A 14,559-nucleotide genomic window follows, 5' to 3' on the forward strand; every position below is an offset into this window, starting at 1 on the left:
TGTGATTACAGACAGGGCCCACACTTTGTCGATGAGATTATTACAAAACATAGCGAAAGTTATCCATGACGTCAACATACGAAGCCACGCCCCCTCGGCTGAACCCGTTGTATTTAGCATCTACCAAAGTGGAACGTGAAATTTGGATATGGTTTTGTAGTCAGATTTGCGAGAAAAACTTCAGCTACCCGTATTTCTCGAATGAGACGTCAGTGGGAGCTGTAATTCGTATGGCAAGGAGATTGAGCAACCCTTCATTCATATTAAGGGAAGTTACGCCCAGAAAATTTGTAGTTATTAATATTTTGGTTATAATAGAAAATATTCATTTTTTGGTGACGTCACACTCACATTAGTTAGCGTGCATACGTCATAAGCTAGATACGTCACCTACAGCGAATAGAAGGAACTGATTGAAAGGGCGGAAGTTGCTTCTTGCCGTTGTCGTCTCTATCTTTACTCGTTGGTGTCGCTGTCTGAAATGAGGGAACTTCAAACATTTCGGGGAATCCCCTATACTAAGCCAAATACGTCATAATTCAGGCAGAAAGGGTAAACCAAACCAGGCACTGGAAATTCCCTGCTAAATTGGGAAAATGTAGAAGCTTTTAGATGTACGATATATTTTATCGCTAAAATTGATGCTACGAAGGCTGTAATTAACAGCATTTCAGTAATCTAGTAAGTTGATTGAGGTACTGTACTGTTTATCCCAGTTACGTTATTAACTAGATTATGCCTAGGCCTACTAGCTACTACATACAGTACTACTATTGTAATATAAATGCCTAGGTTAGGGCAAGGCCTAGGCTCCGCTTTAGGCGGCTAGCTCATAGATAAGAATTATGGCCTAGACCTAAATACTGTATGATAGTACTGTATGTAGGTAGGCCCATGGATGATCCTTGATGCCCTATCAAAGGAATAGAGGGCCTAACTACCAAGTATCAAATCCCAACTGAGGTACCTTTTCGTGTATTTAACGTAAACATGTAAGGAGGGCTGGGTGGGTGGATGATTTATAATAGATAGCCTATGACATTTATGACTGTGTACGGTAATCTGCATACCGAGCCAGAGGGCGGGGACCGCAAGCCTAGTCAAAAGATTGAATGTGATCCTAACAGGAAGCTAGGCCATAAAAGCTGTCTGAATTGGATTGGATTCAGTAAGCCTATTGAATAGATTTTAGTTGGATAGCCTAGCAATCAATCAACAAACATTTTTTATCAGCGGCAATAATTCACGGCAGAATACAATGTTCAGTGAGTGGTGCTATGACATGTATTACTCAAAGTGCACATTAACTAGGCCTACTACTGGGGTTAATTAATATTACTATATATTATTACAAGTCCAAAAAGCTGCCTGGAGTTTACAAGTTAGTCATCCTCCCAAGAAAGTAGCTCCTGATATGACACAAAATTATGCCTAAAAACTGCCTGGATGGATGACAATTATGTTATCCTCCCAGGTGCTCCTCATGGTTCAATAAAAAAAAAGTTAGGTCTAAATAATAATATTATTATTATGTTCAGTTGAACAGTTTTCTTTAAAATGCACAATTCAATGTAAAATACAAAAGCACAAACACTTAAGCTAGTTTAAAATACACAAAAATAATGCAGACAGTTAAGTATGAAAAATATTAATGTGTAACAGAATGAACTAACAGGCACACAGATGTTCAATGATAGTGTATTATTGCACTGAGATATGTTCAGAGTATCTGAATAGTTATCCCTCATGTTTATTTGTCTTTTATTTTCTCAGTCGTTTTAAGAATTTTCTCAATTTTGTTAATGATTTTATTCAGCTACTGTACCTATTAAAACCAAATTCTAACTCCACCCCCATAATTGAATATGATCCAAAAAGACCCATTTTTAGTTTTGTGTTGAACTTTCAAATCTGGGCAAGGTAGAGTCTTGTTAATAGTGAAATTAATACAGTGTATAGCTACTGTAGCATTAGTTTGAGTCAATACAACCAGCAATATGAGGGTGTAAGAAACAGTTTATGCCTAGGAATTCATGAATACTGCCATACTCTTTGAATAGCTACTCTCCATGCTTTATAGATATTCTCAATTTTTTATCAACCGTATTTAGAATAGAATGTTTTCTTAGGAAACTTCTTAACTTCTGTCCAAATGTCAGGCCAGCTATTTGTAAGTGCTTCTGCTATTTTGTTGGATCTCAGTTTCCTTCTTATTTTAGTACAGTACCTCTTTACAAGCTTTATGGTATTGGGCCCTAGGTTTTCTTTTAATGTCCGCAATGTAACCTTCACTTGGCTGGCCACATTGCTTCCATTATGTCATGCCACATTAGTATTAGTGAATCATTTGTCAACATGATCATTCAGCCGGGCACTGCTTTTCTTAAAACTGATCTTTGGTTCGGAATGGCAAATTTACTTAGGCTTGGATAATATTGTCATGCAGATAATGTATGTAATCCCTATGCAATTCACAGTTAGTATTAGTATATAATAAAGCATCCCAGAATAAATAGAATTTAGATCATTAGGAAGACATTTATATTTATCAGTAAATGGTTATTAGAGAGTTTTTTTTCTGTATTCAGTATAATTTATTGTCATTTGTAAAATTCATTTTACATAGAAATAAAATTGCAAGAGTCCGCTCATAAACAGAAAATAATAACTGGGTAAGGCAGTAACAGTACCAGGTAGCAAAGTAACCCTGGCGGACACCATCCCAGTATTTTTATGCGAGGTGTACTGTTATTACATGAATAACTATGTTATTTATGTGGTTAGGCTGTAATCTATATAATAGATATTGGATTTTTTTCAGATATTAAAAAAAACATCAAAATAAAACATGAATATTGGATGTCGAGTAGTAAGGGGGCCAGATTGGGCTTGGAAGGACCAGGATGGTGGAGAGGGTCATGTTGGAACTGTTGTGGAAACAAAAAAGCAAGCTTCTGAAGGAAGCATTTGGATCCAATGGGATATGGGAGGAAATAATAAGTACCGAAATGGACACAAGGAGAAATTTGACTTGAGGGTTTATGACACAGCTCCTGCAGGTACGTTTTTATTGGAGGCACTCCCCACTGTGATACTGTGCACACTTCAAATGATCACTTTTTTTACTGAATTTTTAATACATGTCCTAAAATTGATTATTACTAGCCAAGTAAGACTAAGAGTGCATGCAAGAAATATGAATACAGAAAACACTTCAATTTGTGACCCCTCTAATTCCAAAACCCCTTTAATTTGAGACCACATTGAAAGAACCAAATAATAATCTCCAATTTTAACGCAAAGCCAACCTGCAAAGAAGAGACCAAACCCCAAGATCACTTCAAATTTTCAGGTGGTCTGTTAATTGGTAAGGGAAATATTTACATATTATAAATTTCAATCAATTAAAAGCTAATGTTAAGTAAACAATTCAAATACCTAATTAAATTTTGTTTTTAGCTCATATTTTTGTTTTTAGCTCATGTACCTACAAATACAGTTGGTTTATCCTCCCATTTGAGATGACCTTTGGGACCTGAAAATCTTATAGTGGTCTCAGGATTCGATCTCTAGAGGATTTACTTTCAAGATTGAAGATTGTTAGTAGGTACTTTGAAAAAGTAGCCTCTTGAAATTGTTTATGAGCGGTACATTCAAGTGTTAATAATAGTGTATTTTTATATAGTGCACATATCCATCTAAGATAAGATGCTCAGGGTGCTTGATATGTGGACTAGGAACTCGATCAATGACTTTCTTCGCCCCTAAGGGTCCCTTCGTGTCTGTGCTACCCGGTAACACGGTACCAGCAACTCTCGTCTTCCACCACAGGGGCTGTCTGTTCCAGTACACCGGGGTATCCCCCTACTCGTCTCGAAAGATGTACTGGGTTCTTTATATTGTACACGAGCCATTGTATACACTGGGCCAAATGTTTATAGTCCTTAACTGAGAAGACTTGTTCTACAACCAGAACCATAGACGAGCGTGCTGTTTCGGAACAGCGCTGATATTTTGGCTATAGCTTGCGGCGCCCCTGCTAACCGCTCGGCCATTCGACTCCATGTGTTTACTGTGATGCCTGCAGGTACGTTTTTAATTGGGTGCACTCTCCACTGTGATACTGTACACACTTTGAGTGATCACTTTTTTTTACTAAATTTTTAATACACATCTTAAAATTGATTATTACTAGCCAAGTAAGAGTGTATGCAAGAAAGATGAATACAGAACACACTCCATTTCCAGACCCCTCTAATTCCAAAACCCCTTTAATTCAAGACCACATTCAAAGAACCAAATAATAATCTCCAATTTTTAACGCAAAGCCAACCTGCAAAAGAGGAAACCAAACCCAAAGTTCCATTAATTTGTAAGGGAAACATTTAGTTATTTTAATTTTCAATCAATTGAAAGCTAATACTGTACTTGAGTAAACAATACAAATACCTAATTTAATTTTGTTTTTAGCTCATATTTTTGTTTTTAGCTCATGTACCTAAGAATAAGGTTTGTTTATCCTCCAATTTGTGATGACCTGTGGGACCTGAAAATGTTAAAGTGGTCTCAGGATTCGATCTCTAGAGGATAATTTAAAGGATTGAAGATTTTTAGATTGTTGTGAAAAAGTAGCCTCAGTTTAGAGCGGTCTGGAATTGGAGGGTGAACTGTATTGATGTTAATTATTTTTTTCCAGGAGTGGTGCATCCAACCATAACCTGTGATGCTTGTCATGAGAATGGTTTGTGTGGGATCCGCTGGAAATGCAATGACTGCTATAACTATGATCTATGCAACAGCTGTTATATGGGGGACAAGCATGATCTTAAGCATGTATTCAAACGCTTTGATTCAACAAACTCAGATGGGTAATGTTGCATCTCTTTATTCTTAAATCTTATTAATTTTTTCGCGAACTTTTCAAATTTTTTCGCGAACTTATTTTTTTAAAGATTGTCAGAGGAGGGCGGAAAAAAAACAAAATATTGTTTACTTATTTAGAAAATACTTTTGCCAAAACATCCAGACGGAGGAGAAAATAAATATAAAATTTTACTGGTGAATATATGCAGTGTAGTAATTCATTTTTCATTCATTTATTTATTCGACCAATGCACATTTACAATAGGTACAATACAACCAGTTTTGGTCAGGGGCAGCTTAAGCATTTAAATTTTGCTCCAATAATAAATAATAAGGCCATGTAAAATAAAATAATTGGTTAACATCCTTTTGGTATCAAATTTCATGGTAGGGAGAGAGGTTTTGTTTTTTGTTCTTTTTTTTTCTTGTCGAACATGAAAAACCAGCGTCGGAAGGAAAATTAGCAAAACAAAGAAGAGGAAAAAAACAGAGGCCAAAATTGGATACAAGAAATCATGTAATTCATCTATAGCAAGCAGATAAACTTTGCCTATATATATTTTATTATCTTTCCATCCATATTTAGTCTATCTTTAAAATTTTATTTCTTGAAATATTGCACACAGGTAAGTGAATACGCCACAGATTTAAACTGATGGGCGCAGCCATGTTTGTTGTCTTGTCTTGTCTCCGCTCACCACAGAGCGTTCCTCCTTGTTTCTTTTTCGCGCAGTGGATGTCTCTATTTCCAAAGTGATGGAAATACTAACGCGCTGATTGGCTCACTTGGCTTTATCTCTAACTAATTCAATGCAAAGCATGACGTAAGCATCGTGTGTTTTCTTTTCCAGAGGTAGGGCTAGTTAGGCCTTGCTAATTTAAACCTAATCCTGAGTAAATCTTACTGCTTTGCATTGGCTGCCGTGTATACAAATAGACTCTTTTTATGCTACTACAAAACTAGGCCTAGATAGAAGCTAGAAGGACTAGCCTAGCTTAGGCCTAGACGGGACGATGATGGAATAGAACTGCTGGGGAGAAGCCCAGCCGGCTAGCGTTGGGCGGATGGTAAACAAGCCTAGGCCTATATATTGCCTTCGGGAGATGGAGTTTTTGAGTATTTTGTAAAAAAAAAAGTCAGGTCGGGGGCTTTTCCAACGGTCGGGCAGGGATGCTAACCAATTATTTTATTCTACGTGGCCTAACATAAAAAATCCCATTTAAATACAAAATATAATGAAATGCTAAAATTTTATATAATAAAGAAATATACATATCTTATTTTTTGAGATTTCAAGGCAGCGGCGGGCGTAATAAAAATAAAGGAAAATTTTTATTTTTTTCCGAAATTTCCACTTTTGTGGCAACGGGTGCCTTATTGTCCAAAAATGAAATGTTATTTGTATTCAAAATCATCATTATTGGCAGGTGGTGGGTTCACTAACAAGGTATAAAAAAATTTTTATTGACTTTCTTTTTAAAAATTGGGACATTATGGAAGCAGTTTTGAGGAGCAATCATAATGAGATCTCTTCCATTTCCCTAATGTATCTGAGTAAAATAAATGATAATAATTAATGATGTTATTTTTTTTATTGAGCTTTAATACTTGCATTTGGATGTACAGTTGTGTTTTTTTTTTTAATTTTGTCATGTAGTGTTGTTGTGCCATGTAGACTCGGGGCTGTGAAGTTAAAAGCTTATGGAATCTTCAAAGATGCTAGTGTTGAGTGTGCAAAAAATGCAGATATAAAAGGTTTGAAAGCAATTAGTACATTGTATAATTGGTTATAGTGATAATATATTGAATACATTGTGGAGGTATGATCCATTTGGGTCCTTGATGCCTTTGTTCGCATCTTTCCATAGCTAGACATGTATGCCATAAGCTCTAGCCAGACTATCACCTTTTATTTGACAAAAAATATCATCCCATATATAGTCATGATGTGCCTATATATGGTCATGATGTGATGTCATCATTCCCATAGCATCAAATGTATTTGTCAAATAAAATTTGATAGTCTGGGCAAGGCTTTATAAATATCCATTACAGCTAAGAGTTTGGAGAGGTGACCATTGGGGCACTTGATGTTTCCAAATTACTTAGGTAGGCTCTGAATTTCCAGTCTATAACATGTCTATATGAGGCTGTATGGTTCTTCAGTCTATAAAATGTTGATATGAATGAGGCTTTATTGTCCTTCAGTCTGTAATATGTCTATATGAGGCTTTATGACTTTTAAGTCTATAATATGTCTATATGAGGCTGTATGGTTCTTCAGTCTATAAAATGTTTATATGAGGCTTTATTGCCTTTTAGTCTATAATATGTCTATATGAGGCTTTATGGCTTTCCGGTCTATAATATGTCTACATGAGGCTCTTTTATGTCTCTTTTTTTTGTCACTAGTGAATATATCACTGTCCTACTTATAGGTGACAATTTCTTACACAAGACAAGGGAAACATACACACACAATGCTTTACACAAACTAAATCTCAATATGAGATTTAGGGAGTGGAGTTGTTTATGTCGTGAGAAAAAATCCTGCAACACTGACAGGAATTGAACCCATGACCTTGGGATTGGAAGGCAAGCATCTTAACCATCAAGCTATTCAACTCCACTCCAGTCTTCAGTCTATAAAATGTCTATGAGGCTTTATGACTTTCGAGTCTATAATATGTCTATATGAGGCTTTATAGCTCTTCAGTTTATGTCTACATGAGGCTTGGGGATCAGGAAAGCTGATCATTTGGGATGTTTGATGCATCTCGATAAACTTGGAATGTAGAGCTTGAGTCCAGGATGCACTAATATATTTATGAGGCTTGGGGTGTAGAGAGCTGATCATTTTTTCTTGCTAATTATGTATTTACAAATTATAGGGAGTGGAATGCTGATCATTTGAAGCCATTGAGGATGTACTATCAGTCAAAATACAGAAAAATTCATTCACAAACATTTTACTGCAAAATCCTTAAATTGATTACTAGTCAATTTAAAGATTTTTGTAGTAAAATGTCTGTAAATCAGTGAAAACGAGTTTTTCCCAATCTGTTTCTTGATGGAAGCTAATATTTATTTGTAATCCTTCCAAATGAGCTACTGTATTCAAAATTTTATTTAATTGTTGGTGTATTTTTCTTGACTGATACAGTAGTAGGCCTACATCTTTACTGCTAAATCTATGTTCACGTCAAGCCCGGATCCAAAAAATCATAAGTTGTTACCTTTTTCTTGACCGCTGCGTTCATATTTCACACGGAAAAACCTCTGGAGAGGTCATTCATGCTCTGCTCTCAGATCCATCTCCGGAGTCAGGTTGAACCCATTTTGCATGATTTTTTTGTCAGGGCACCAGACCAGATCCGAGCTTTGGTGTGAATGTAGCTTAATTAAGTTGAGTTGTTTGGTCATAAACAGAATCCTAAAGATTGAACCCAGGACCTTGTTGTTTGTAGGCGTGCATCTTAAACAAGCCACTGCTTCACCTACTGTGCTTTTTTCTAATAAACACTCTTTTACATTCACTTTTTTTTTTAATTGGGTGAATTTTTGCTTCTTTAACAAATTTGCAGATGCCGTGGGCACAGGCAAAGTAACAAAAGTTGAAAAGATGGGCAATGCTGGCCGCAACGCTGTTGAAGTGAAATGGGAAAATGGGGAGGTGACTACTTGTAAAGTTGGTTTTGAGGGCAAAGTAGAGTTAAAGTGTGTGTCAGAAGCAGAGGGAGGTTCTTATTATAGAGACCATCTTGCATCATCAAGTGAGTAATGTTGTTTTATCATGTAATATTTTATTGTATTGTAATGTTGTTTTATCATGTAATATTGTATTGTAATGTTGTTTTATCATGTAAAATTGTATTTTATTGTAATGTTGTTTTATTAATCAAAGTGTTTCTTAGAATAGCTATATTTTATATATAGCTATATATATATATATATATATATAGTTATATGTTATTTCACTATTAGTTATTTTTGTATTGATAATTTAAGTGTGTAGCACTAACAATAATAAAACTAATTTTTTTTCATGACTCGGGGCATCATTTTTTGTTGTGGTCTACTGGTACTGGCATTTATAATGCGTGTGGTTATTAAGCGTACCTATTTTGACTCCTGGGTGGAGAGAAGCAATGCAGATAAAGAGCCTTGTTCAAGGACACAAGCAAAATACACAGCGAGGGATTGAACCTCGACCTGGAGGTTGGGGAACCAAACGGTCCCTGTTGCACCAGGCCGAAGCAGAAGCTGGTGTTACATCAAATTTGCCAAGTGTATTTCTGCGTATATGCACTAATGAGAATGATGCTGCCTCGACATTAGTTGTTGAATCTCCCTCATAAAGCACTATGGCAAATTAATAAAATTATAGATAAATAATTAAAACCAAATAGCTTATACCCCAATGGGGTCCTTTGTCAGACAAGCATGTAATTGGTGATCTGGGCTCTGGACAATTTAAAAAAAAAAGAATGATGAAGAATTTCTGCCAAGGTTTAAAGGGAATTATATTGAATGTATAATGTCTAGTTGTGTTAAAGTAACGTTTGTAATTAACTGTCTTGAAATAATTTTTATATATTGTAAATATTACATTTTGTAACACCATGTAATTCAGCTTATATGCTGCGAATTGGTTTGTTGAAATAAAAGACAAAGATAAGAGAAAGATTGAATGTAGAAATTCAGGGTAATGTAGTTCTTGGAAGAAGCAGATGGATTGAGAATTTTTGTAATAAAGTTTCAATAATACATTTAAATTGTTGTTGCTGTGAACCTCTGTACTGTATCTGAGCTTTTTGTAGCTACTGTACTATAATTATTGTCCACTTGAAAAGACAGCAAGGCTACAGTATATCATTTTCCCTCTGAAACATTGTGTGAAATGGACTTTGGTATTCCAACTGAGCTCAGTTTAAACAACATAGCAAAGCATTCATGTGTTTGGCCTAATGATACTTCTTCTTAATTGTATATACTGTGTAAATTCAAAAGGGCTGTAAACTTTGCAATGTGCACCACATAAGGCTGCATTATTAGTATTAATAGAATATTACGATAATGTTGCTATTGTTTTTTTAATGAACACTATTTTTTTTTTTAAGTTGGAGATATGCGGTCAAAGGCTGTTGCTGTTGCTGTACCTCAAACTGTTGAAGGTTTGAGACGATTTAAGCCAGGAGACAAGATTCGTGTCAAGAATTTACCTGTTGCAGTAATGGAAGTGGCACAAGACGGTCATGGAGGATGGAATGAGGAAATGGCCAAGGTCTGGTATTTGTTGTTTTAATGTTTTGAATAAAATATACTTAGTACATATTTTTTGAGAGTGACATTTTAAGCGTGATGCAACCTTTGCTTATTTTTCCTAAGCCTGGCGGTCATTTCATTTTTTTACCCAATCGTGGCAGTCCCGCCACGCTTAAGTATAGCTGGCGAGACCCCTGTTTTTTAACAAATATCACATGGTGAGTGATTTTGTGTACTCCTCATGTAAATAAATTGATATTTATAAAAAAACATACATTTTTTGTCAGTCTTTCAATTTGTGCTCGGTAACATTCGTCGATACCTAGAGCTGGTCACCATGCCGAGCGGTGTATTTACTATGCTGATTATCATTGTTATTATTATCATCAGCATTTTCAATATCAGTGTTGTAATAATCATCATTATAATTATTGATATCATATTTTTTTCTCTGGCCTGAATAAACAATTCAATTTTTATCTGACAGTCGATTGGTGTAGAAGGAATTATTCTAAAAACTGACCCTGACGGAGACTCGCATGTCGCTGTTAGTGGTCATATGTGGTGTTTTAACTCTGACCTTCTAGAATTGGTGCAGTCTGGCAACCCAGATAATGTTGGTAAGTTTCAGTGATTCATTCATTTATATCATTGGTACTGTAAAAGTCATTTAGTACCATAATATGGACATTTAAACTTGAAGTTAAAGGACAATCCGTAGCGTAGGTTTTCCATACATTTTTATGAGGGAAAATAGAGTTAATGGGTAATTGATAGTATTTACTCACCACAGCCACACTACACTTGAAATTTTGTTTGAATTGGTTGGCACCATAGATGACTGAACATGTGGCATCAGTGTGCTTCCAATTCAAACATTTTTACTGGTAAATTTGTCCATAAAAAGCAGTGCAGGCATTACTCTTTTTGAGTGGGGTTCAATGACTTAAAAAAAAACACCATATGTGGCAAAGACAAGCCAAACCAGTCACTCGTCGCAAGTTGTGTTTCAGAGAAAATAGCAAAAACATGCTAGAATGTAAAATTTTTAAAAATCTATTTTATTTCACTAAACTGAGGTTTATGTATCTATATATCATGCTGTGCTGTTATTTTTCCCAATTTCAATGTTAAAACAACACTTTTTAATGATTTTATGATAGTTTCTGCATGAGGAATGCCTGAAATCATAAACTTTGAAGGCTGATTTCTCATATATTGTTCTTTAAACAGCTGTATGCTTAAATTTTTGTAACTTCATAAGGAAATGTCGGATTTGAATGATTTTTTTTACCATTTTATAGCTCTTATTTTACTCTTTAACCCTGTATTAATAACTCAAAACTGATTTTTGCGACGAGTGACTGGTTTGGCTTGTCTTTGCCACATATATAGTCATAGACTAAACATGGACTGGAATGATGTTCATTAATTGAAAGAAGGCCAGCCTAAACAACCTAGGCTTAATCAGTGGTTTTTTTATTTTTACGAGCACAAAAATTTGACAGGTTGGCTGGTTTTTTTTACCAGTAAAGTTGACAGCTAAAACAGCTTTGGGAGAATAATGAACATTATAATTTCATATTCGTCATCATCTTTTTGTTGATTTTCGTTTTGAATACAAATATCTATTGCATGTAGTCTAATTTCAGGTGGCATGTAATTATACAGTAGGAAAAAATGAAAATATTTCTGCTAAAATGATATTCTTCATAATGTGAACAAACTTACTTACAATATTGACCTTCTGTTCATTGACAAAATTTTGATAGGTGTAAGCCTACTGGCTGATTTATATAATGAGGCTTTTCGTGAAGCTATCGGTGGAGATGACCCAAAAGCCCTCACAGTAGCTGCAAAACAAGGAGACCTGCCCACTATCAGGCAGTTATTGGACAAGCATGCTGAGTGGGTAAGAAATGTGTTTTGACCGACTCACAGGAGGCACAATTTACACATGGAATGTGCTAAGGAATATTTAACCAGTATTATCTGATACAGTAGAGCATGTAAGATAGCAGGGGTTCTATGTAGAGAAACACACATTGCAGGAGCACTCCAGATATATTTTATATCGTACCATGATGGTGATGGTATGCAACTTTATTAGGCATTATGGTGTTGCATGTATCTTCACTGTCTTGCTGTTGATACTAAAAATATTTATATTATTATTTCATTATTAATGTCATCATCATTTTTATTATTATAATTATTTTTATTATAATTATTATTATTTATTATTATGATTATAATAATTTTATTAAATCAGACTTAATAATAATAATAATAATAATAATAATAATGAAATAATTATGTTACTAAAACCTGCCTTAAGGGGAAATTAGACAATGGAGAGATTAGAGAACAATTGAAAAAAATGATGTTAAGGGGAAAATAACACAAAAGATATTCCCCTTAAGTCTGATTTAGTAAAATTATTAATTTCATTATTATTATTATTATTATTATTATAGGTGAACCATCAATGCACACCAGGTGAACTGACAGCATTGCAAATTGCAGCTCATGAGGGTCATGTAGAGGTCGTTGACTACCTCGTTGGCAGGCAAGCTGATCTCAACCTGAGAGATAGTGATGGTGACAGTGCTTTGCTGTGTGCTGCACATGGGTATGTTGTCTGTATTAGCATACATTAACTCCAAACCAAGAGATAAACAATGGTTCTCAATGCTTAAATCTTCAGGAATAAAAAAAAAACACAAAAAACAATACCACAATGCTGACAAAGAGTATTTCTTATTGAGCAATTTTTAAGCAACAAGGTCCCACATGACCAATTCTCTGCCTCCCAAGCCAACAACTTGGTTATTGAGCAACAAGGTCTCAAATTATCAGCTGTCCACTCCCCCCAGATACTAACTTGGTTATTGAGCAACAAGGTCCCACATGACCAACTCTCTGCCTCCCAAGGCAACAACTTGGTTATTGAGCAACAGGGTTTCAAATTATTAACTGTCCACTCCCCCAGACATCTACAGTACTTGGTTATTGAGCAACAAGGTCCTGAATAAGTGTGGTGAAGTTTTTGTTGTTGTTAGTTGTTGTAGTTGATTGTGATGTTATTATTTTATTCTTATTCAAGATAAAAGAATCTTTATTTATTATTTATTTGTATGTAATTTATTACAGAAACAAACCTGAAGTGATCCGATATTTGTTGTCATGTGGTGCTAATCCAAATCTTGTGAACAATCGTTTGCAAACAGGAATTTATATAGCAGCAGGGAAAGGTTACCATGAGTGTGTAGCAGTGTTTCTGCTGGAACAATTCCAATGCAACCCTAATATGCAGGTACGGGAGAAATACATCCTAACACTGCAGTGCAAATAATCAATTTATAGTGAGTTCTATTTATTGGCTGTGGAATTCAGCAGCACCCTGTTGATCTAGAATTGGTTTGCAGTACATCGGAAGACAGTTCTCTTCTTTTTTCTGGTGAATGTATTGCATGTGCTTTTTAACAGGCCAGAGGATTTCATAGGGGAGATTTGTATTAGAAGTCAGAAGTCTTGGAGCTACTAGGCTCATTAGAGTCCAGGGCAAGGTTTAATGTGGTGGTCAGAAGATGTCACTTCCTGGATCTCAAGCACTTTAGCATGTTTTGATGCAAGGAAATTGGGAAGTTTGGTTTATCAAGGTGTTTGCTTAAAATCAACCAAACCACAGAAACCCCCTCACTTCATTGAACTCGCCCACAGTACATTCACAAGGTCGTGTTTCTGGGGCTAATTCTGACATACCACACTTGAATTCTGACATGCGGCAAACGTCACACTCATTTCAAACTCATTTCATTCAAAACATGATGAAGTTGCTCACTCTAATTGTCTTTACAATCAATACTACGTGCACATTCTAGGAAAATTATTTATGACAACAACATCATAACATAGAAGTACACCACATTTTAAGAACTAATTTTTAAAATGGAAATTGCAATTGATGACTTTATTTATATCAATTTATTTTTTATTAATTTCAAATTAGGATGCAGATGGTGACACTCCACTACACATGGCAATCAACAAGGATTATGAGAAAACTCAAGAATTGTTGATCAATTCACCAAAAATTGACTTTACTATCAGTAATTTCAGAGGATTCAATGCTTTGCATCACGCTGCTCTTAGAGGTAGTGCTAAGTAAGTATTAAAGTGAAGTAGACCAAACCGTGCCTCACTCAGTGTAAATTATTGTAAAGTAAACCACACCAGGGGTCCCAAGTTAGAAGAAGTCATTTTGTGGGATATCTGTAGGGAGGCACTTTAAAGATGGAGGGTCTACCACCTCAGCTCCACCATAGTTGGAGCTGAAATAGGAAAATTTATGATTATGGCACTTCTGGATGGCCAGAAATGGCCATCTCAGACTTAAATTTTGAATATAATTTCCTTTTCCAACCTAC

The 14,559-nt window shown here is 35.4% G+C and overlaps 1 protein-coding gene across 2 annotated transcripts in view; it reads left to right on the forward strand.

The window, feature by feature from the left end:
• Nucleotides 1-492: 492 nt before the first annotated feature.
• Nucleotides 493-14,559, forward strand: part of LOC117101855 (E3 ubiquitin-protein ligase MIB2-like) — a 17,117-nt gene continuing 3,050 nt past the window's right edge. Inside the window, exons 1-11 of one of the 2 annotated variants that reach the window (XM_033241970.1) lie at nucleotides 493-695; nucleotides 2,822-3,059; nucleotides 4,697-4,868; nucleotides 6,522-6,619; nucleotides 8,449-8,637; nucleotides 9,985-10,148; nucleotides 10,617-10,749; nucleotides 11,902-12,041; nucleotides 12,607-12,761; nucleotides 13,283-13,445; nucleotides 14,142-14,296. In XM_033241970.1, the coding sequence (XP_033097861.1) occupies nucleotides 2,849-3,059; nucleotides 4,697-4,868; nucleotides 6,522-6,619; nucleotides 8,449-8,637; nucleotides 9,985-10,148; nucleotides 10,617-10,749; nucleotides 11,902-12,041; nucleotides 12,607-12,761; nucleotides 13,283-13,445; nucleotides 14,142-14,296 (1,580 nt within the window). In that variant the 5' untranslated portion in view covers nucleotides 493-695; nucleotides 2,822-2,848. The remainder of the gene's footprint in view (nucleotides 696-2,821; nucleotides 3,060-4,696; nucleotides 4,869-6,521; nucleotides 6,620-8,448; nucleotides 8,638-9,984; nucleotides 10,149-10,616; nucleotides 10,750-11,901; nucleotides 12,042-12,606; nucleotides 12,762-13,282; nucleotides 13,446-14,141; nucleotides 14,297-14,559) is intronic. The other variant, XM_033241968.1, reaches the window with a different exon arrangement.

Source organism: Anneissia japonica, unplaced genomic scaffold (assembly GCF_011630105.1).
Source record: "Anneissia japonica isolate Jap-2015-1 unplaced genomic scaffold, ASM1163010v1 scaffold4988_len2956909_cov206, whole genome shotgun sequence".
Lineage (NCBI taxonomy): Eukaryota > Metazoa > Echinodermata > Crinoidea > Comatulida > Comatulidae > Anneissia > Anneissia japonica.